Here is a 22,991-nt window from a genome sequence, read left to right on the forward strand (position 1 = left end):
CACGGATAGAAAAGAAGATACAGATGATGGATTAAGTACATCTCTCTGTTCATCACTGAGGAGGCATTTCAGAGACTCATGGTCCTCAGCCAAGTACGAGTGAAACACAAACACAGCTGCCAGAAACTCCTGGACACTAAGATGCACAAAGCAGTAGACCTTCTTCTGTTGAGATTCCACAGGTTCTGTCTTGAAGATCTCTGTGCACATGCCAGAGTACACTGAGGCTTCATTGACATCAATGCCACACATTCTCAGGTCTTCCTCATAAAACATGAGGTTGCCTTGCTCTAGATTCTTGAAAGCCAGTTCTGCCAGCTTCAGTATAATGTTTCTCTGAGATTCCAGAAGTTTCTTTGTATCTGTTTCAGGTCCACTCTGATACTTCTGATCCTTTCTTGTAGTTTGGATGAGCAAGAAGTGTATGAACATCTCAGTCAGCGTTTTGGGAATGTCTTTGATTGTTTTCCTTTCCAGTATCTGCTGAAGTACAGTAGCTGCAATCCAACAGAAGACTGGAATGTGGCACATAATATGGAGACTCCTGGATGTCTGAATGTGTGAGATGATTCTGTTGGCCTGACTCTCATCACTGATTCTCTTCCTGAAGTATTCTTCCTTCTGTGGGTCATTGAATCCTCGTACTTCTGTAACTTGGTCGATGAACCGATCTGGAATCTGACTGGCTGAGGCCGGTCTTGCGGTTATCCAGATGAGTGCAGAGGGAAGCAGAGTTCCCTGAATGAGGCTCGTCATCAGAACATCCACTGAGGATGTTTGTTTCACATCAGACAACTCACGGTTCTGTTCCAGATCCAGAGTTAACCGACTCTCATCCAAACCATCAAAGATGAACAAAACCTGACAGTCTTTATATCCATCACTGTCATTCAGCTCCTTCAGCTCAGGATGGAAGTCAAGCAGGAGTCTGTGAAGACTGTACAGATCACCCCTGACTAAATTAAGATCACGGAAGGAAAGGAGAAACATAAAATCTATATCCTGATTGGCTACCCCATCTGTCCAATCAAGAATGAACTTCTGAACTGAAACAGTTTTTCCAATGCCAGCAACACCTTTGGTCATCACAGTTCTGATGTGCTTCTCCTGTTCTGTCTTCTCCTGTCCACGTAAGGGCTTGAAGATGTTGTTGCAGTTGATTGGTGTGTCTTTTGTTAAATTAGATCTGGACACTGACTCTACCTGCCAAACCTCATGTTCCTTATTCACCCCTTCACTCTCTCCTTTCGTGATGTAGAGCTCTGTGTAGATCTTATTGAGAAGTATCTCAGCTCCTGGTTTGATAATGCCTTCAGATATGTTCTCAAACCTCCTCTTCAAACAAGCTTTATGAATCTTTATAACTCTTCTCAGGCTCTCATCTATTTTTAAAATGATAAAACAAGACAATAAAAATGTAAATAAAAAAACTATTATCTCCTCAGGCCCTCATCTGTTAAACAAATTGTTCAATCATCATAAATGTCAATAACAGAAATGATACAAATAGACCTATATCCACAAGCACTAATGAATGAGAAATAAATAAATAAATAAATAAATAAATAGTGATATTTCTTAATGCTCACTGGGCTAATTTCCAGTGCTTCACAATGGGGATTTCCAGTGTTTCACAATGGGGATTAATACAGTTTGGGTTAGCTGTGCTTTTTGCTATATTGCGTGGAATTTACTAAGCTGTCACTTCATTACATTAACAGCGTTCATCACTTCCCGTCCCCGCCCCCTCTACAATGCCAATTGTGTGTGCACAGCTAAATCGCAAGCGCAGCTGAATATTGCAACATTAAAAAGATTCAAAGTTAAGCGATCATACATGATACAAAGATGTCAACGAGCAGCGACAGACAGAGTAGGCCTAGTAGTTCAGTAGTACTACTCCACTTGAAAAATACTTGAACTATTTACTGCACGTAGACTAGGGCTATACCTAGTCTAACAGATTGGGAAGTGTAGGCTATGTCGTGAAAGAGAAAATATGATATTAGAGAGGCAAACAAAAACAATGTTTGCCTTGATATAGTACAATGAAGAAATCTGATTCTCTGAATACTGATTCAGCTGTCTCTACAAGTTTCTCTAATAAAGGCATTTAACCGCAAACTTGGATTAAACCTGCTTTTAGCAGGCGCAAGTTTTTCAACGTAAAATAGACGTGCACCGTTTTCATACATATGGCAGAATACTTAATCAATCGCTATTAGCACTTCTCCTCCCCTGTGCTTGTGTGATACACCCACTTTTATCTAATCCTCCCAAGAATGCATATGCATGACACAGAAAAGAGCAAATAGCCGTTTTGAGCCCCCACAACAGACAATCTGCGTTTTTCCATCAGTGCGACCCATTTGTACATACCTCGCCATGTTTTTACGAGCATGCTACATCTGAAATGGGCGTAAAACGTTAGTACATCTGGCCCTCAATACTGTAATGTGAGTTTGGCATAAGGTGACAGATTGGACAAGATTGGTCCAGATTGAGTGAACAAAGCCCTTGATGGTAAGCATGTTCCTTAATACAGGTGTCAGTGAGAGAACAACACAAAAGCCCCTTTCAAACAGACGTGTTGGAAGTTGGTCTGTTCGGTCAATAGTCCAGCATTCACTTGATAAATGATGCGCAATACCCACAATCCCATACTGAAATGTAGGCCCTGAGATCAATTTGATACCATTACTTTACTTTTCAGAAAACTTGATGAAATCCAAAATGTGTACTCACCTAGTTCCCTCTTTCTGCCTGGTGTATGTTCAGTGTGCAGGTGTCTCCTGCTGTTGATCAAGTCTGTGTCCTCACCCTGTGTGCCCTTTTCTGTGTGTTCATCCAGAGGAGGCTGTAGAGGTTGGGTTCTGCATGTCTTTCCACACTGGGGACAGGCTTGGTCTCCTGGTAGTCCAGGCTGCTCCCAGTAGCTGCTGATGCACTGCCTGCAGAAACTGTGTCCACAGATGGTGACTGGGTCCCTCAGGACCTGCTCACACACTCCACACCTGGACTGATCCTGGGTCAGATCAGCCTTGATCTCACTGCAGAGACACAGCAGAAAGCTATGTTTAAATGTAACTATAGGTTACAGTATATAACCATGGTTCTTTGAGGGAGATGAGCAAGACCACTATGGGGTACGCTCAATTTGTGGGAATTTGCTGAAGCATTTTTCAATCACACCTAAGGCCTATATAGTCATCACAACAAGGTCCTCCTACATTTCTCTAGAACAGACCCAATCAATTATTTCAAGTAATTCACCTGGCAAAGTCACCTGGCTATGATCTAATGATTTATAAAGGGATAGTGAACTTACAATACTACAGCTACATTAGCTGGCAATTAGTAGAAACTCTATCACATAAGACACTGCACTGTAACATCACACACTCCACACCTGGACTGATCCTGGGTCAGATCAGCCCTTAAACTGCAGGTACAAAGAACATTTGGACTAATTGCTCCTGAGCTCACTGTATAGTATAATATCATCAATAATATCATCAAATTGTCATCAGTGTGTGTGTGTGTGTGTGTGTGTGTGTGTGTTGTGACATGCTGCCCTAAGGACCTAGTTGCTTCTGTCAAATGCATAACTAGAAAAGCACTCAGAGAGCGCAGACCTCCGCCTGAATTGTTCTTCCTAGGTTGTCATATTTGAACTTAAACTATTCAGATCGCCACCTCGTGGCCATACCATGCCATTTCACCTCTACGCGAAACACATAAACGGCTCTGGAATCCCGACGGAATTACGGATAACTCCCAAAATGTAATCGTGTCTCCCTTGGGTCATGCCTGACATTCGCCGAAAATGTCATCGAAATCCATCAATCACTTTTTGAGTTATCTTGCTAACAAACAGACAGACAGACAGACAGACAAACATACGCCGGTCCCCGATGAAAACATAACCTCCTTGGCGGAGGTAAATATAGCCTAAAGCTGGGCTTACACTGTGCAATTTTTTCAATCGCGGTATTCAGTTCTACTTGCTTTCAGGGTTGCCAGGTCACATGAGGAGAAATAAGAAGCGAAAATAAGCCCTAAAGAAGCGATCCCAAAAAGTTAGCATCCTTTCCCCCGAACCCCTGTTACATTTCTGGGGTGGTCATGTTAGAGAAGCCTACAGTTACAGAGTAATCGGCCCCACAGGCATAGGTTCACAATGCCCTCTGTGTAGACGCTGCGTGCAACTCGCAACTTCACGCCCAAAATCAAGCACAAGTCACTTATAATAAGTGGACTATGGCAACACTGCTTGTTTTGTCGTCCGTATCTGTGATCGCGCATTTGTAGTGTGACAGGTTGAGGTAAATCGGCTCTTAGCCTCACGAGGGGCGACCAGGATTTCAAACAGGTTTGATTTTCCCCCGATCAATCGGGAGGTGGTCGTGAGGTGGTAATCGCTTCTCGTTACCCCATGTATACTACACAATGCGAGATGCATGACTGAGCCAAAATTCAGCCCGATCCCCAAAATATTCGCACGACTCAAAAATTGTGTCAAAATAGGCCAAAAATCGCACAGTGCATGCCCAGCTTAAATGTAGACAAAACCACATCAGATAAAATTTAACAACATATGGAATGTGCACTATGCATAGGCTTCCATCAAGCTAAACAATGAGAGAAAATTTCCCTTTACGCTACTTGGCAAAGTTCTAATTCAAGACTCATCATGATATAACCCGTTTTTTAAACAACGAAGACCGTAAAGATGGAGGTATCAAAGTTAGTGGAGATATTTCAGATGGGCTAATTCAGATGGGCCACTACATCTGTTTAAAGCCATAGGCTACGTGAACGGTAGGCTATGCTAGAACAAAAATAAAAGGTGACTTTAGCCTTTATAGGGCTGTATAAATTTGTCTGAATGAATAGGCATTGTTGTTGTTATTGTATTCTAAAATATTGCACGTGGATGTTGTTAGTCCAACTGTATGTAGGCTACTATTAGCTGACTAATGCACAAACCTTGCAGGGGGGTTGTATATGGGTGTGCGAACCATGCAACTTATGTTGAATTGCATTTGTCTGACATGTCTAAAGGCTGATACTCACTCTCGACTGCTGAAGACAGGCGCATCCAAGGATGGAGTAGTCCTCATGGATGCAAAGCTGGGCACTGGAGATGGAGGTCTGATTGGTCTGATTGGTCTGATTTGGTAACATAAGGAGACAAGAAACTGATTAATGTCAATGTGTGTGTGTGTGTATATAAGTGTGCGTGTAGGTGTATGTGTGTGTGCATGTGCGTGTGCATTTAGGTGTGTGTGTGTGTGTGTGTGTGTGTGTGTGTGTGTGTGTGTGTGTGTGTGGTTGTGCGTTTAGGTGTGTGTATGTGTGTGTTTATGTGTGTGTGTGTGTGTGTGTGTGTGGGGGGGGGGGGGGTCTGTAAGTATATGTGTGTATGTATGTATATATACTATGTGTGTGTGTGTGTGTGTGTGTGTAAGTACATGTGTGTGTGTGTGTGTGTATGTAAGTGCATATGTGTGCATATGTGTGTATGTGCATGAGTATCTGTGTGAGTGTGAGTTTTTGAGTGTGTGAGGGTGTTTGTGTGTGTGTGTTTGTATGGATATTTCCCTACAGATGGTACCTATATAGATGGTGCCTACAGATGGTCACTATTGCTGTTGGATTCTTTTTTACTGCTGCTGCCATGAACATTTGGATTCATTTGAACAATTTTGGAAGTTTACTGATAGCACAAACAACAACCCAAACATTTCAAAATAAAGAGGCACCAATACACCAGAGAAGAACAGAGGGGGTGTTAGGATAGGTACAGTATGATTTGTACTGCATCTGTGGATGAACTTACCCTTCATCATAGTGTCCTGGTTTGCTTCTTTGTCTGGGTGTCTCTCCGTTACCTGCAGCCTGAGAGACAATCATGGCAGCAGTGGGAGAGTCTCTCTGGGAATGAACATGAGACATATGCAGCTTTTAATTGTGTCGGCCGCTGAAGCAGCGGCTGCACCGTAGGTGCAAGGCCCTATTGTTTTTGCTCAGATTAGATTCTTGCCTGTCCCATGTTTGGCCTTTTTTCACCAACTTGGGATGCTCTAAAACTCTTGTAATTTGGCAGCTATGTGTGGAATTGCGCTCGCTACTCAGAGACAGAGCTTTGGCCTAGGGTGTGGCTCAGGGACTCAATAGCGTCACCTAGCGTGTTGTCTGTTGTGGTTGACACATACATTCACAAAAATCTGCGCTGCCCCCGCCTGAAGCCCAAAAATTGCAGTTTTTCCTACATAACTACCTGAACCGTGGCACCGAGGATGACAAAATGTTTATGGTATGTTGGTCTCAAGAGCTCGGATCAACTTAGCTTATAACCAGTCATTTGTGATTTGCACCCCCATGGTAAAAATTGAAAATGTAATGTAATATTGCTTTAATTGCCCCTATCTTCAGATGAGATGCTATGAACTGCACCAAATGTCATGTGTATGATTAACCTGACACCCTCTGGGAGTATGCCAAGTTTTGTGGAATTTCATCCATGGGGGGCTATAATAAATGTATTTATGTGTGCATTTAGTGAATGGTCCCTCAACGTGGCTGTTCTACACTGAAGCCTAGTATGGCCCGTGCCCCATGTAGCTGTGTCACTGGCCACCCCCGCGGCTACCCTGTGCTTACCAAATAAAACAATTATGTATTTATTACGATTTTATATGAGAACGTCAAAAGCAGAACTAATGCAACAACGTTCAAACACTGTAGCCTGCTGCCACTGGTGTGTGGCGCTGGCGCTGCTCAGTGAATGATAGATCAGATCAGAGAGAAGAAGACAAACGAAGAAGATGGAGTTATGGGCCCTTTCCGAAACGAATCCTTACTCACTTCGACTCGGTTAGCGAGTGAACTTCCTTTTCAAGTCCACTCGTGGGTGCGGAGAACACTCGCATTGAAGGGTTAGGGGGTTAAAACAGCGCTACATTTCGGATGCGCTTGAAGGGAGAAGGAGATTGACGTCATATTAGTTTTCATAGAAATTATGAAGGCAATATATATTAAATCACCAATTAAGATGTTCTGGACACCACTGTGTATTAGGATATACATCCCTCTTCTCTCCTTTCATTACTATGAGTGAAGAGTTGCATGTTATGCTTTATTTAACATCAAATTATAAAAGTCCTGTAAATGCGACCTGCACGTGTTTAAATATTACAGCCTACTTCTGTACGATCTTGCACATTTTACTGAGTATCAAACTAAACATGAGTTGTTACAATGTAGCTTAAATCACGCTTTTGTCTGTAAATGCTATCATACGGACCAAAAAACAACTGGCAGGGAGATACACCAGCTGCACGAACACTTGAAAACGGTTGCACCTGCGTTTCAAGACAGCGGCTGTGTCCAGAAGTCAAGCGTGCACGCTGGATAGTACCTTCTTTCCAGTAGCGTCTTAGTTAGCTTGCTCCTCAGTATGTGTCTCTACCTACATTTGGACAGCACTAACTAGTTGTCGTCACCTGACTCGGTGAGGGGGGTGTGTTGACGATTTGCATGACGTGTGGAGCTTGACCTGCGCTGCGCAATGGATTATGGGATATCTGAGGGCAAAAAAGATGCATCGATGCACGCTTGGAAATCACGCCAAACGAAGTACCCAACTAGTGAGAGCGCTTGACTTTCGGACAGTCTATTCTGACGTAACTTACGGAAAATGCACACTGCCCAGCGCGCGTACTGATGTTTCAGACACAGCCACTATCCATGCTGACTTGCTCCTGGAGGCGTGGTGGCCCCTCTCCCTAGGGCTAGGCACTTCAGTCGACTCAAAATTCGTTTCGGATGATACTTAATGTGGCAGACCCTCGCGTGAACGCGCAAATGAAGTGGAAGTGTGTAGGACTAGGGTTTAGGGGCACGTTTCGGAAAGGGCCATGATTTCTCAGTTCCGAATGGCGGCCATATTGGAATTTTCTTTACTGTCGCTAGTTTCACACTACTTGATTTCTCATGTTGCAGTAAGCTAAACTATTTCATCTCTTACGTGACTTGTTGTCCTTGCACGTAACTGTGTAACCGTCAGACTGATAAATGAAGTTGGTAAATGTCTTTACGTTTAGAAACGTAATCAAGCAAACTCATCCAAGCAGATGCGAATAGCCTACAATGTCAGTACTCAAACCACCAGTAGCAGGCTTAGGACTAGGTAAGTAAAACATCTCTTCTCTATATCTCTACTATTTTCATTTAAAAAAATGTATTTAAAGCGTAATTCTAGCCAACACCTGTTTCCAAAATGTATTTATAGAGTCTGTACATGAGGTCCCTAGCTTGGTTTGCCCGAAAATTAAGTGGAAATATCCTTTAGAAGTGTTTACTTTAGGCGCTAGTTAGCATGTAACAGCATCTGAATTAACACTAGAAGCGCCGCGCCGTTCTGACCCACTTATACCTAGAAGCGCCGCTCCCCGGTATTTTTTTTATATATAGCCTAGGCCTATTTCATTTTTAATAAATATGAATATTAGTTTTTAATATTTTGGAGATTGTTATAAAGATGATTAAATCAATGTCACACACGGTAGTTTGAGTGCAGTTAATCTACGAATAGGCTATAACATTCAGCTATCGGCTGAAAATAATCAAGTCGTTGCACCTAGTCATAAATGTAGGCTACCGTCAGAACGATCCAAAAAAGTGCTGAAACGTTGACCATTGTGATTCAAAATTGACTTGCCTATTGCTGTGACACATAACAGTTTTGTTTTGGAGTCGTGGGAGAGAAGTAGCGGGCTTCTGCGATGTTTTCCGAGGGAAGAGTGCTTTGGAAGGCCAATAATAAGGTTAATAATTCCTCCCAATAATATCAAGCTTTACACATGCAGTTTAATAAAAACAACTATCTAATCGTAAATTGTTTTTGAACGACATTTGTAACTGGCAGCTTTAGACCTTTAGACACTCCTTTTAGGGGAGTCTAACAACAAAGTCTACCTCCCTGCCCCCACTGAAGTTTCGCTTGCCGTGAATGTTTTGGCCAAAACTTCGAATTTCAGCTGAAAATATTTTTTACACACGTAGGCTGTGTAAAAATCTTGTAGGGATCTTGTAGGGTCTAGCTACCTCGGAGGGGGGGAGATAGAGAGAGCAGCTATGCTGAGCAGGCATAGGCGTGAGAATTAAAAATGATGAGTGAAAGATATTATCCGTTTGGGAATGTGTAGGCTATGTTTCGATGTCTGCTGAAAAAAAAGCTATAAGCCTATTGTTTCTACAATGTACGCTACTTCTATGTGAATTCGGGATTCGGGATTGAGACACACATTTTAAGACCTTGGAGGCAGAGCTGTAGCCCACTGGTTAGAGCTTCAGCCCCTTCGCCCAAGAGTTGCTGGTTCGTTCCCCGACCTGTGTATGGCAGAAGTCCTTTTGAGCAAGGCATCAATAAAGTATATTCTATTCTATTATTTTCTATTCACACAACTACACGCACGCTGGCGAATTCGAACATTCTGAAACGCGCATATGCGATGAAACATGATTGCGCATTCTTCCACGAGTTGCATGTAAACAACAAACCAGCCTGTACAGCCTATGCAGGGGGCAGAGAGAGGGGGTGGGTTGGGGAGGCAGTTGTCTATGCCGCAGTGATGTCTGTAGCCTAAGATCATGTCCACACCAGAGCGGTAGATAAAACAGAGTGGCAACACTCCCATAGACCTCCATAGGAAAAAATGGCAGCGCTATTTCCTCGTTATGGGGCTTTTGGAACTGTTTACAGCCAATCTCTTGGTCACTAGTCAATGAGTTAATTGATTACACCTTCCAGCATCAGTACATCCCACCCTTCTGCGATTCAGCCATTCAGCACAGGTTTTTTTGGGACTTTTGATCGTGGCGGCAACATCAAAGAGTGTTGCAACTCTCTCTTTCTATGGCTCTGGTCCACACGTAGCAAAACGACCCCCCCCCCCCCCCCCCCCCCCCACCTCCGTGAACTGGTTAGACGTGTATGGGGGAGGGGGAATGATCGAAACAGCCAAAACCTAAATGCTGCTGCAGCCGGCAAAGTTTTCATGGCTGATAATGGCTTTAGTTGCCACTTCATGTCTACAGAACATGCAACTGAGTCCTGTGTAGCCTATCGTAGCAACGAGCACAATACTGATGTGGTGTATCCAGTGGGAATCGTTTATAGGCTATCGTTTATTTTTCGCGTGTGTCTCTATGATATAATTATTTTTAGATGCAAAAAGTCTAACTGGCTTAGCCAAAGTTTGTTAGATGGCGGCTCAATTTGGATTAGAAAATTATTGAAATTATTTTTTGTTAATGGTAAACAGCATTGTGATTCATCCGTTTATTTCAGATAGTTTGTTATTAAAAACCATTAACATAAAATAATTGTTCGTCAACGTTGAAAAACGGTCATTGAATTCAGTCAATATGAGCTTCTATATTTCTCTCCTGCCGAGTTGTGAACCCGGGCCTCCGGCGTTGCAGTCAGGGGTGTTAACGCTGCGCCAGTCGACATTTAATGTACGTTAAGATAGGTGTTTGACGTGACGTAACTCAGTCAGTCCAGCAAATATGTAAGAAAATGCTTAGGCTATACATTAGTCTGAGCTTTAACCAGATAGCCTACAAATAGAAGATAAGATATACAACTATGAATATATATATAAACTAGGCTATATGTTTTATGGTAAAATATTATTCTCATGCCCGACTGACAGGAAACCCTTGCGATATCTGCTGTGAGAAAAGAGAATAGCAGCCTGGACAAACATGGCCGAACACGAGACAACATAGGCTGCGTTTAGACTGCCAGTCTGAAGTGACCCAAATCCGATTTTTTTGCTCTCATGTGGCACGTATCCGATCTGTGCCACAACAGTGTAAACAGAAAAAAAAACACATGAATTCCGATCTCCTCAGATCGGATACAGGCCCCTTTCGTATGTGGTTTTAAATCAGATACGGATCGGATATGTGTTCATGTGTCTACAGTCTAAACAGACAAATCGGATATTCCAGTGCAATGCGTCCCACACGTCATTAATCTGTGACAATTTTGCACCTGGTAATGACGTTAGGTTACAATTCCGAGTGGGCGCGCTGGCGGAGCATGATATTAGGCTACGTTCTCTTTGCTTCGTGAAATTTGAATGAGTAGACTTCAATCTCATGTCATTCATTTCGTCAGTCCCTCTGTTACAAGTTAACATGAGTGCCATTTGATTTATATAGTCACAGCAAATGCAATTAAATGAAAATAAAAAACATGACGTGCGGGTTAGTTGCATAGACAGTAAAAGAGCTAGTTGTAGGGCAGGGGTGTCAAACTCATTTTCACCGAGGGCCGCATCAGCCCAATGGTTGCCCTCAAAGGGCCAGATGTAACTTCTAAGATTTGTAGCACCAGCCACAAAATCTTTAGCATCGGTAAAACTTCTAAAATCGAGAAGAGCAAAAAGTATCAGCATGACCTGTTCTTTTTTATTATTGTTATGTTTAGTAAAAACAAAACACCACTGTCAGTTCCATACAGTTTGACTTTTCAATGAGGGTCACTGGTCAGTCAGGAAGAGATCATGCCATGGATTCTTTTTTTTTTTTCATATTTCTGAGTTTTTAGATTCGAGTATATTCAACTTTACTGTCATTGCACGAGTGAAATACCAGTAACGAAATGCAGTTTTTACATCTAGCAAGTGATGCAAACGAGTAGGCTAACTGTCATGTCAAAAAGTGCATCCATATGAAATGCGTCACTAGCCTACACCGTTCCATACACATACAGTAGAAGCGAACGGTCCCGGTGGACTTTTTCTTTGAAGTTTTAAAGTTGAAAGGTGTTGTGTGGATTCTATGTTGTTCGTTTTAAACTGAAATGAAAATGCAAAGCAACAGGGCGATTACTACAAACTTCTAGCATACCTCTGCTTGCCTGATATGAATGCACCTCTTCTCGGTCAGAATAGGCTTATTTTCGCTTTTGGCCAAACAATCACTTGCTCGATTAGCAAGGATTTGGAGCTGGATTTTTTGGATAATAGGACTACACACAATTATACATGCCTTTTAAACGTAGACGTAAACGTATCACGTAGTTTACAACTTACATCGATTCCCCTCTCAAAGAAGCACACGCACTTCAAACAATCATGCGTTTCACAGGCAGGCTAAACCGAGCGCGTAATTTAGGCGCTCCGTTCGCTAAAATAGTTTAGAATACTGGTCTATTTTGTTTTCACACGTACACGTTGCTATCACATCTGATGTAGCCAGTTGCACTGATCATAGAGGAAGGTGGTTGATGTTGCCTCCCTGTCAGTCTCACATGCGTGCATTGTATTGCATTGTATTGCAGGGTATTGCCTATACGCAAAAACTGTATCGGACCTTTTAAGCTCTCGCGGGCCACATACTGTATCAGACCCTTAAAGCTCTCGCGGGCCATATGAAATGACCTGGCGGGCCGCATCTGGCCCGCGGGCCTTGAGTTTGACACCTGTGTTGTAGGGTAACACCCGTCTCTGTCAAAATAAACTGATTTTATAGCGCATGCGCGAGCAATTATGATTGCAAGTTATGGATTATGTTTATGTGCCGCGATCACACCCAATTAAAGTTAACACAGCAACTTCAAATATCATTGTTGGACCAAATGCTTCAGACATGTAGGAAATAAGCAGTTCATCAACTATATTGACAGGTTTTATCAAGTCGATATGACCAAAATAAGCCTATTTAAAGGTTATTGTGAGCTAGCATAATACTGTATAGTCAGCAATGGCTAATCACTCATACAATAATTAGCTTTAACAGTCATACATTTGGACTTTTTTTTGTTGATTATATATGAAAACAGATGTTCTTTGTTTAATCTAGCAGTGTTTTGTGTTAAAATATGTTAGGATTCACGATCTTAGCACTGTTACAACCATGACGCTGTACTGTTACAACTGTAGGCTACCGCACTTTTTTTATGGCTGCGTCTATATTGTAACAATTAAGGTACATGTCACTGTTAAGTTAAGTTATTAACAAACTACAACATTTTTTACATTCTGTTTCAACTTTCATGGAGTAGAGATGTATAACTATGTTCTGGTCAAGTTTCACCGCTCTCAAGTCTATCCTTGTGTAAAGCTAGTTTGAAGTGAGAAACTTTTAGCTCATGCGCATGCGGGCCATTTCAAGTGTCTGGCAAATGTAAACACACATGATCGGATTTGGGTCACTGGCGAAAGTAGATGTAAACATGCAATCAAAAAATCGGATATGAGCACAAAATCGGAATTGCATATCCGATCTGCAGTCTAAACGCAGCCATAGTGTTGTCACATAAGTGAGCGCAAAATAGCTCTAAACTAGCTTGTACCGGTGTGCTTTTGATCATGAAAAATTCTGGGTGACAAAACACGCGTATTTAGGAAAAGTCGTGAACGTAGGGTCCTGGAATTTACTCGAGTGAAAAGATTTGGTTTTTTTTGTAATCACTGCTGTCAAATGACCGCAGCCCGGCAGTTCTAGGTATATAGGTCAAACCTACACGGCGCTTCTAGTGATACGCGTCAGCGGTCAAATGACCGGCGCTTGGCGCTTCTAGTGTTAATGAAATGGCATGGTGCATCAGACGATCTCTTTCAAGTAATTTAAATAAAAAACGGACCTCATGGTTAGTATTTATAGAGTCTGTACATGTGGTCCCTTGCTTGGTTTGTCTGAAAATTAAGTGGAAATATCCTTTAGAAGTGTTTGTACTTTAGGCGCTAGTTAGCATGTGCCAGGTGTCATACCATTGCAGTAATCATCTCACTAAACACGTCTTTTCATATCCAATCTGTTCAACAGAGTTTGCCAGTCAGACCACTACACCTTTGCCAGCACCACCACCCAGCAAGCTTCATCAACTCCAGCCATGCCGGTAAATACAGTGCCTATTGACAGCCTACACACCCCTGTTCAAATGCCAGTAGCTTTGTTCATTGTTAAAGAGACCCTATGCAACTTTCTGCAGGAGACGATCGCTCCAGGTTTACATCTGGAAGTCTGAGACGAAGAACCACACTTGCAATTTATATAGCCTATACATGTATAAATATACACGCTAAAGCTGTCGGGGAAGCTCTGCAGAGAAAATGCAAGCATAAAACGAGCGAAAACGAAAAACGAAACCGAAACCAGAGATGAAATCGCCAATCCTGCATAGTTCCTCTTTAAATCCTGTTGTTCTTAAATGTGTTATTGTGTTTTGGAAAGGTATTGCATTACATTACTCTTCACCTTTTGCTTTTGTAGTAGAAAACATGTTAATGGTAGTGAAAAGGTAGTAAATTCAACTCAATTTTTTTGTATGAACCCTGCCATTGCAGTAATCATCTCACTAAATACACCTTTTCATTTCTAATCTTTGGCGGCTGCAGCAGCATTTAGGTTTTGGCTGAGCCAGCTAGCCAGCCAATAACGTCACCAGCCAGCCGTTATTCTCAAAGCAAATGGCTTCGGGGTCTATACATAACACACTATCAATTGCAAACATAGCCTGTTTGAAACCGATCATTCCCCCTCCCCCATACAATCGTCTAACCAGTTCACTTAGGCTACAGACATCACTGCGGCATTGAGGACAACTGCCTCCCCACCCTCACTCTCTGCCCCCTGCATAGGCTGTAGGCTGGCTGTTTAGGCAACTTGTGGAAGAATGCGCAATCATGTTTCATCGCATATGCGCGTTTCAAAATGTTCGAATTCGCCAGCGTGCGTGTAGTTGTGTGAATAGAAAAGAATAGAATAGAACATACTTTATTGATGTCTTGCTCAAAAGAACTTCAGCCATGAACAGGTCGGGGATCGCACCAGCAACCATTGGGTTTTGGGGCTGAAGCTCTAACCAGTGGGCTACAGCTCTGCCCCAATATATTGTTAAAATGTGTGTCTCAATGCTGAATCACGAATTCACATAAAAGTTAGCTTAAATTGTATAAACAATAGGCCTATAGCTTTTTTTCAGCAGACATTGAAAACATAGCCTAAACATTTCAGTGTTTCCCACAGATTAGAAGGCAATGTGTGGTGGTCGCCCCGTCTTGGTCTGGGCGGGGTGGGGGGTGGGGGGGTACCGGCACAAAATGTAGGTGCACCCATATTTTATCGCTCTCCTGCCATATAATGTGAATGATTTTTTAACAAGATGTAAAGCTTGTCTTTATTTGAAACACACACACATTATGTAATTATGAATAATTACTCTATTATAGGCCTACATTCTATATACTGACATTTCTGATATTCATAACAGCAATCTTTATGCAGATTATGGCCTAGGCCTACTATTCATATTTTAACTCCACCTCTTAAATTCAGCTGTATGGTTGAAGCCTCAAAATATTGTAAACAAAGTAGCAGGCTAAGTTTATCATACTCTACTGGTTGGACTGTTCAGTTTCTGTTCAGTAAGTTAATACTTTTTCTCCTTGGGACAGGCCCCTTTAAGTCTTGGAGTTGAAAAACATTGGTATTGAGATGGTCAGTCAACTTGAATGCAAGAGTTTTAATCAAATGTCTGCAGCATAGCCTACTAATGATGCTAAATGGATCTAACAGTAATTTAGCTAGTCGTCTTCTGTGCGTCATTGCGTTAAATTCAGTTTAACGAATGCTGTGTGTTTTTCAATAGCGTTAAAAAAATAAATAAATAAAAAAGAATAACGAAACGCAATATTATGTGGCGGCCGGTGTGTAGCACCGCATTATGTAATAACACCGCATTATGTAATAATGTAATAAATGTGCACGCCATTATGTAATAATTGCCGCATTTTGTAATATCTGCCGCATTATGTAATAAACTTCTTGAACGCAATATGTAATACATTTTGCTGCATTATGTAATAAGTTATTACATATTGCGGTTGTTACTACATAATGCGGGGGTTGCGGTTTTTTTTTGTTGCCAAATGTAACAATTGGTGCATTATGTAGTAACCAACCAAAAATTTACATTTTCGTTGATTAAAAACAGCATGATAATGTGTATTTTGCTCAAAAATGCTAAGTAAGAGGACAGTATGTCAACTATTGCTCAGCTTACATTGTAACAATCCACCTTTTAACTTTGGTTGTGCTCATTTAAACGCACAAGGGGTTCTTTTCAATTAATATTTGCAGTCATATTAGTCATGAGATCAAGTTTGGAGGTTAAGTGCTTCTGATAGTTAACCAATTTATTGTCAACTGGATGATGAATGACAGCAATTCTGTAGGCAAGATGGGTGTGCTATGCATTCTGTTTTCTGTTGTCAGATATTATTATATTATTGGCTAAGTTAGAGCTATGACATAGCCAACCATAAGCTAAGCTAACACATATTATCATAAAAGGTTAAGGTTTTCTTTTCAAGTTCATTGAGGACACAGTATCTCAGTCTAAATCCTGCTTAGTTTGTAGTACAACCAGTGGCGGACCGTCAGGGCCTTCAAGGCCTTCTCTGAAGGCCTAACTATTTCCAAACGAATGAAAAATACTAGTGTCTTTAATAACATTTTACTTAACCATTTATTATTTGCTCCTGATTCTCCTTCCCCGATCGTTCTCGACTACTACCGCTGTCGGCTATGTGATTTGATTGACAGACTGTCTGAACAAATAGCGAGAGTGTGCGATATATTTTCATCCAATCCCATGAGTTCCCTTGTTAAGGCCCGCATCAGGCCTTCACAAGGAATCACTGCGTTTACGGTACCTAAGCAACCATTAGAAATCATATATTTGGATTCGGGTTGATTGATGGCTACATCTGACTAATTAGCCAATCAAATCGACCTATTATGGCGAGGTAGGCAGGTCTGACTGCAGCTAGGCCTGCAATGTTCGAAAAGAATACCCGGAATCGTTCATCACAAAATGTTAACGCTGTTTGAGGCGTTTACTGTCTATGGCTTGATGTGAGGAACATCTTGTGCCAGTGTCAGAATCAGACTGGACTTCAATGGATAAATAAATGTGTCATACTGACATGACTATGGTTATAGTTATGAATAGTAAATAAACCATTAAGCAAAAATAATGTAGGCTATAGTGTCAGCTGGACTAGCAGATATCGTTAGTGCTACACATAAAGTCAGCTATAACTCTCTGCACGTAGCTGGTCACTATGCAGAAATTGGTACGTTTTGTTTCATGTTTATTTCATAACATAAGACTTGAAATAGATGCTTGTTATCTGGCCCTTTACTATATAACAAACGTGTTTTAGTGCTGCTTGGTTACGACTAGATTGTTAGCTTGGTACGACTAGATTGTATGCTAGCTTGAAGTTGTGTGCGAGTTGATGAGACTTTGGTGAAGCTGTCGGGATCGGCATGTCAAACTGTCATTTGATTCCCTGCCCTCCAAGGTCTGGTTTACTGCCAGTCTACTGCCCTGCTAGTTTAGTCCGACTCTTGATCTCTTTGAGTTTTGTGGAAATTATTGGTGAAATCCGTGGCATGGCCATAACGTGAGCTGGCAATTAATGCCAATGCCTATGGCATTTTGAAGTAGCCAACAAGCAGTGGCAACATTAGGGCAATACGTTTTGTGACTTATATGTTTAATATCATGGGTGGTGTGCTGTGACATTTTCTGTTGAGACATTTCTCATAGTGTACCGTGAAGGTTTGGCAAACACTGTAGCAAAGATACTGACTGTAGGATAGCCTAGCCCTGTAGTTCCACATGACTAGCTTTTGAGTAATCGGAGCAGCAGCGAAGCAACCTAAAATAATTGCACTGTACACGCTACAGCTAAATAGAAGAGCTCTAGAAACAGTCTGAAGCAAGTAAGCCGATGGCCTGAATATTTCAAGTAGGGCCTAGTCTGCTCAAACCCATGCTGCTCATAAGGATAATGGCCAGGTCCCAATAAAGATGTTATGTTTACCAATAAACAATGCGGAATTCAGCTCGGACGTATTTGTTTATGTAACGAAAATAGTGATAGGCTACACTGACTTGCGTTAGAAAGAGAAAACGTTTCTCTCCCACTGTGAAATGCAGGGAAATTGCACATTTTAACCTTGTAATGTAAAAAAAATCTGCGGGGGGATCCCCCCGCAACGCCCCCCTAATTTATTTATTTTTTGACAAAAAATAGCAATTATTGAAGGCCTAATTGCTGAACGCACGGTCCGCCACTGAGTACAACAAAACAAAATTAATAATAATAAATATAGCCGCAAGCGGTGATGGCGGGCCAGGACATTTCGGAATCTACTGTATAAAAGAAATACGTACTTGTTGGTGGGCATGTGCATTAGCAACACACATGCCCACCAAATTTGGTTAATTTTCATCAATGTATGTGTCAACCACAACAGACAACAGGCTAGGTGGCGTTATAGAGTCCCTAAGCCACAGCCTAGGCCAGAGCTCTGTCTCTGACTAAGGCTTAGTTCACACTGGCAGTCGAAATCCGATTTTTTGCTTATCTGGATTGTATATAGCTTGAATTTTGGGTAGTCTGAACTGCACAAAACCGCATGAAATGCGATTTTTACAATGCTGATTCGCACCACATACGAAGGTGGTTTCAGTATCACTTACTATCGGATATGACTCAATCTGAACAGTCGAACCACTTGAATAGGATTTCAACATATCCCTTTCGTCATTTGCACTGCGACAAACAATTGCAAAGTAATTCTGAGTGACGGAAGTGATTAATTGATTGATTCAGCGTGTGCGCCAGGCCATGAGAACAGTCAGTCAGAAAGATCAGATTCTGATCGGATATGCAAGACATCGGATTTCGACTGCCAGTGTGAACTAAGCCTAACTGCAGCAATAACACACAAGCCTACCTAATTGTCGTGAATTAATGTGTCAACCATAATAGACAATGTGCTAGGTGGCGCTATAGAGTCCCTAAGCCACACCCTAGGCCAGAGCTCTATCCCTGGCTAGCTGTAGCAATAACACACATGCCCACCAATTGTGGCTCATTTTCGTAAATGTATCAACCACAACAGACAATGCGCTAGGTGGCGATATAGAGTCCCTAAGCCACACCCTAGGCCAGAGCTCTGTGTCTGACTAGCGGCAGCAATAACACACAAGCTCACCAAATTTGATTCATTTTCGTGAATGTATGTGTCAACCACAACAGGTAACACATTAGGTGGCGCTAGAGAGTCCCTGCCACACCCTAGGCCAGAGCTCTGTCTCTGAATAGCTATAGCAAAACACATGCCCACCAAATTTGGTTCATTTTCGTGAATGTATGTGTCAACCACAACAGACAATTCGCTAGGTGGCGCTATAGAGTCCCTAAGCCACACCCGAGGCCGGAGTTCTGTCTTTGACTAGCGGCAGCAATAATACACAAGCCCACCAAATTTGGTTGATTTTGTGAATGTATGTGTCAACCACAACAGACAACACGCTAGGTGGCGTTATAGAGTCCCTAAGCCACACCCTAGGCCAGAGCTCTGTCTCTGAATAGCGATAGCAATAACACATGTGCCCACCAAATTTGGTTCATTTTCGTGAATGTTTGTGTCAACCACAACAGATAACGTGCTGCTGGGTGGCGCTATAGAGACCCAAAGCCACACCTTAGGCCAGAGCTCTGTCTCCGACTAGCAGAAGCAATTCCACATATAGCTGCCAGGTTACATCCAATTCAAAAACTTTTTTCTGCCTATAACACCAACTTCCTGTTTGTTAATAAGACGCCATAATTCTAAATTTCGCCATTTCAATATTTACTTCCAAAATTAAAAAATCTGGTCGCAATTCCTCTTGAGAAACCGCTCAAGATCATTTTACAGCTTATATGACATGATTTCGATAAACTGTCTAGGTCTAGGAGAGTGTTTCAAAATATGTGATGTGCAAAAATCATAATCATAACTCAAATTCTTCTTCAAAGATTCACTATTAAGTTTAAATGTAAAATTGAATTTAATAGAACACACATATCCACCAAATCTGGGCCATTTCCATGAATGTATGTGTCTACCACAACAGACAACACGTTAGGTGGCGCTATAGAGTCCCTGAGCCACATCCTTGGCCAGAGCTCTGTCACTTAGTAGTGTTACCAATTCCACACATAGCTGCCAAATTTCAAAAGTTTCAGAGCATGCCAAGTTGGTGAAAAAAAGGCAAAACGTGGCCCGGAAGAAATTTAATCTGAGCAAAAACAATGAGGCCTTGCACCTACGGTGCAGCCGCTTCAGCAGTTCCCTCTATATACTGATAGTTTGGCTATATGTGTGTGAAATGTGAGTCATGGCCTGTTTTACTGTAGGTAAAGAACATTGTTAAAATTCACTTATTATTCTGCAGTTCCATTGTGTGATCAGTGTGTTAGGCTGTATGTTGCAGCTGAATTGTTTTTCATTTAGTTGCTTAAATACTTAATTGCATCGTTAAATTGATACTTATTTGTAAGCATTAATTTTGAGTAAAAAACACATTATTAGGCTGTTTTTATTCAATGAAAATGTCGATTTCGGTTGGTTATTACATAATGCACCAATTGTTACATTTGGCAAAAAAAAAAAAAACGCAACACCCGCATTATGTAGTAGCAACCGCAATATGTAATAACTTTTTACATAATGCAGCAAGATGTGTTACATATTGCATTCAAATAGTTTATTACATAATGCGGCAGATTGTTACAGAATGCGGCAATTATTACATAATGGCGTGCACATTTATTACATTATTACATAATGCGGTGTTATTACATAATGCGGTGCTACATGGTGCAAATTAGTCTATGTGTGGGAACTGCATTTGCAGTTACGGAGAACATCTTTCACTCGTCATTTTTAATTATGCTACTTCTCGCGCCTATGCCTGCTAGGTGCTCTCTCTATCTCCCTCCCTCCGAGGTAGCGAGACCCTACAAGAATGAAAATTGTTTTAGAAAGTAGCCGCGGTAGCCTGTAAAATGCGGCATGAAATCCTGGCTACTGTGTAATTGAAACCAGACTAGGTTAGGCTCTTTGTTCCAGGTCCAATCATTTTCGGCGGCGCGAACATATTACCTATTAAATGAATATAAGTGAATTTGGGGAGTGAATTAGAACTAGCCACCCATTCATTTTAGAGCTTAGATTATCTGCCCAAACACGAACTGCGGGCCGGTGATCTCGAGATCCAACAACACCGGTGTTGGGTTGACATTTTTCATCCTTCCCCTCCCGTCGGGTCAGGCTCCTGATCACAGAACGCATGCCTCCGTTTTAAAATAGCCTATAAATAACATTTCTAAGTAGCATACAAAATGTAAAAACGAAATATAAAAAATGAAATACTATGAAAAAGTTGAAAGTCAAGTTTGCTTAAGGTTTGTTCAAGAACTCTTCCAGAGTTTTTACCTCAAACAACACAAATCAACACAAATAAATGAACAGATAACTCAAACGTGCTGTATGTCAATGAAACAACCACAGACTATCAACAACACAGTCTGATACGAATGACACATGGCTTAGTGCAAACTGAATTTATGACCAAACGATTTGATTTGTGCACCAAGCGCCATCTAGATATCATTATGTGTAAGTAACAGCCTCCCAGTCTAAGGACTCAGCGGTCTTTTGACCGCCTCAGCCACGCTTTAAGTAGTTCACACCAGCACGGCGCTTCTAGTAGGTCGTCAAAGCGGTCAAATGACCGGGGCGCGGCACTTCTAGGTATAAGTGGGTCAGAACGGCCCGGCGCTTCTAGTGTTAAAGGTACGCTAGAACAAAACTAAAGGTAACTTAGCCATAGGGCTGTGTAATGTTGTCTAAATGAGCAGGTCACTGTTAGACATTGTTGTTGTATTGTTGCATGTTGATGTTGTTATGCTATGTAGGCTACTTTTTGCTGACCAATACACAAACCTAAAACCAAGAAACAGACAAATATTATTTAACTATATTCGGGCTGCGCGCTCCTGCTGATAAAAGTAGTAGGGTTCGTGCACGCACTGTGCACTCTTCCATATCCCCAAGCCTCATGCGCTCATAAAATAGCCTTTCAGCTATGCGTGAATGATTCCCGACTAGGTTTTTCCTGGTCAGTGGCGCACTTACTTTCTGCATCCATATATTAGTGACTGGCGAGCTTTGCGCCGGACCACACCTTTTCTCTTCCCTGACATGGCCATTAGGGCGCGATATCATCTCCTATCTAGAGAACGTACATTTGCGCCGGAAAAAATAAGGATGCGCTCGCTGAGAATAGTAATGATAAGCTCATAATGGCGAAAGCTCACTTTAGCATGGGTGCCAACAATTTCAGCCATGACTGTACATGTGGTACTTTATTGTGCCGTGATTAAGATGTGTTGTGATGTATTGTGGCTGCACTGGATATGTAAAACAGGAAGGGTGTCACGCCAGTAAATCTGCCTGCACTGGATAAAAATAAATAAAAAAATAGCCTAATCAGGGTTCATACGTTTTTAAAAAACCTGGAAAAGTTATGGAATTTAAAAATGCCAATTTCCAGGCCTGGAAAGGTTTTGGAAAACAAAAAAACACCCCAAAAGTTTTGGAAAAGTCATGGAAATTTGCTTCATCCAATTCAACTCAGAAACTTATCTCATTTGGGCAGGTCATGTCTCACACTTGCGTCACAACCGATTGGCAAATTTTTACGTTTTGAGAGCATTCCTTCTAGGTAACCATTGCGTTATCTGACGCGTCATATCTATTATTAATGTAGCACTAGTTGATGTGAGGTTTTGAGAAATAGAAGGTCATGGAAATTTGTGAAAAAGTCATGGAAAAGTCATGGAAATTCTCTGGTGGAAATGTGTATGAACCCTGAATAATCTGTATGAATACAAGTTATTATTCATTATCATTTGCGTCATTATATCTTGTTTAATCATTCACACTGCAAGTGGGAGAGTCACTACTAAGAGACATAAGCATGGAGCTGTTACTGTTCATTGAGACCCAGTTAATAATTTCAATTGCATCACATGTTTGCTAGGTAAATCATCAGC

The 22,991-nt window shown here is 41.6% G+C and overlaps 1 protein-coding gene across 1 annotated transcript in view; it reads right to left on the reverse strand.

The window, feature by feature from the left end:
- The window catches only part of LOC134076164 (NACHT, LRR and PYD domains-containing protein 3-like), a 58,668-nt gene that overhangs the window by 28,741 nt on the left and 6,936 nt on the right, over nucleotides 1-22,991 (reverse strand). The window contains exons 2-4 of the mRNA XM_062531170.1: nucleotides 5,843-5,937; nucleotides 2,821-3,050; nucleotides 4-1,382 (exon numbers count right to left, since the gene is read on the reverse strand). Of these exons, the coding sequence (XP_062387154.1) occupies nucleotides 4-1,382; nucleotides 2,821-3,050; nucleotides 5,843-5,937 (1,704 nt within the window). The remainder of the gene's footprint in view (nucleotides 1-3; nucleotides 1,383-2,820; nucleotides 3,051-5,842; nucleotides 5,938-22,991) is intronic.

Source organism: Sardina pilchardus, chromosome 1 (assembly GCF_963854185.1).
Source record: "Sardina pilchardus chromosome 1, fSarPil1.1, whole genome shotgun sequence".
In the NCBI taxonomy this organism is placed as follows: Eukaryota; Metazoa; Chordata; class Actinopteri; order Clupeiformes; family Clupeidae; genus Sardina; species Sardina pilchardus.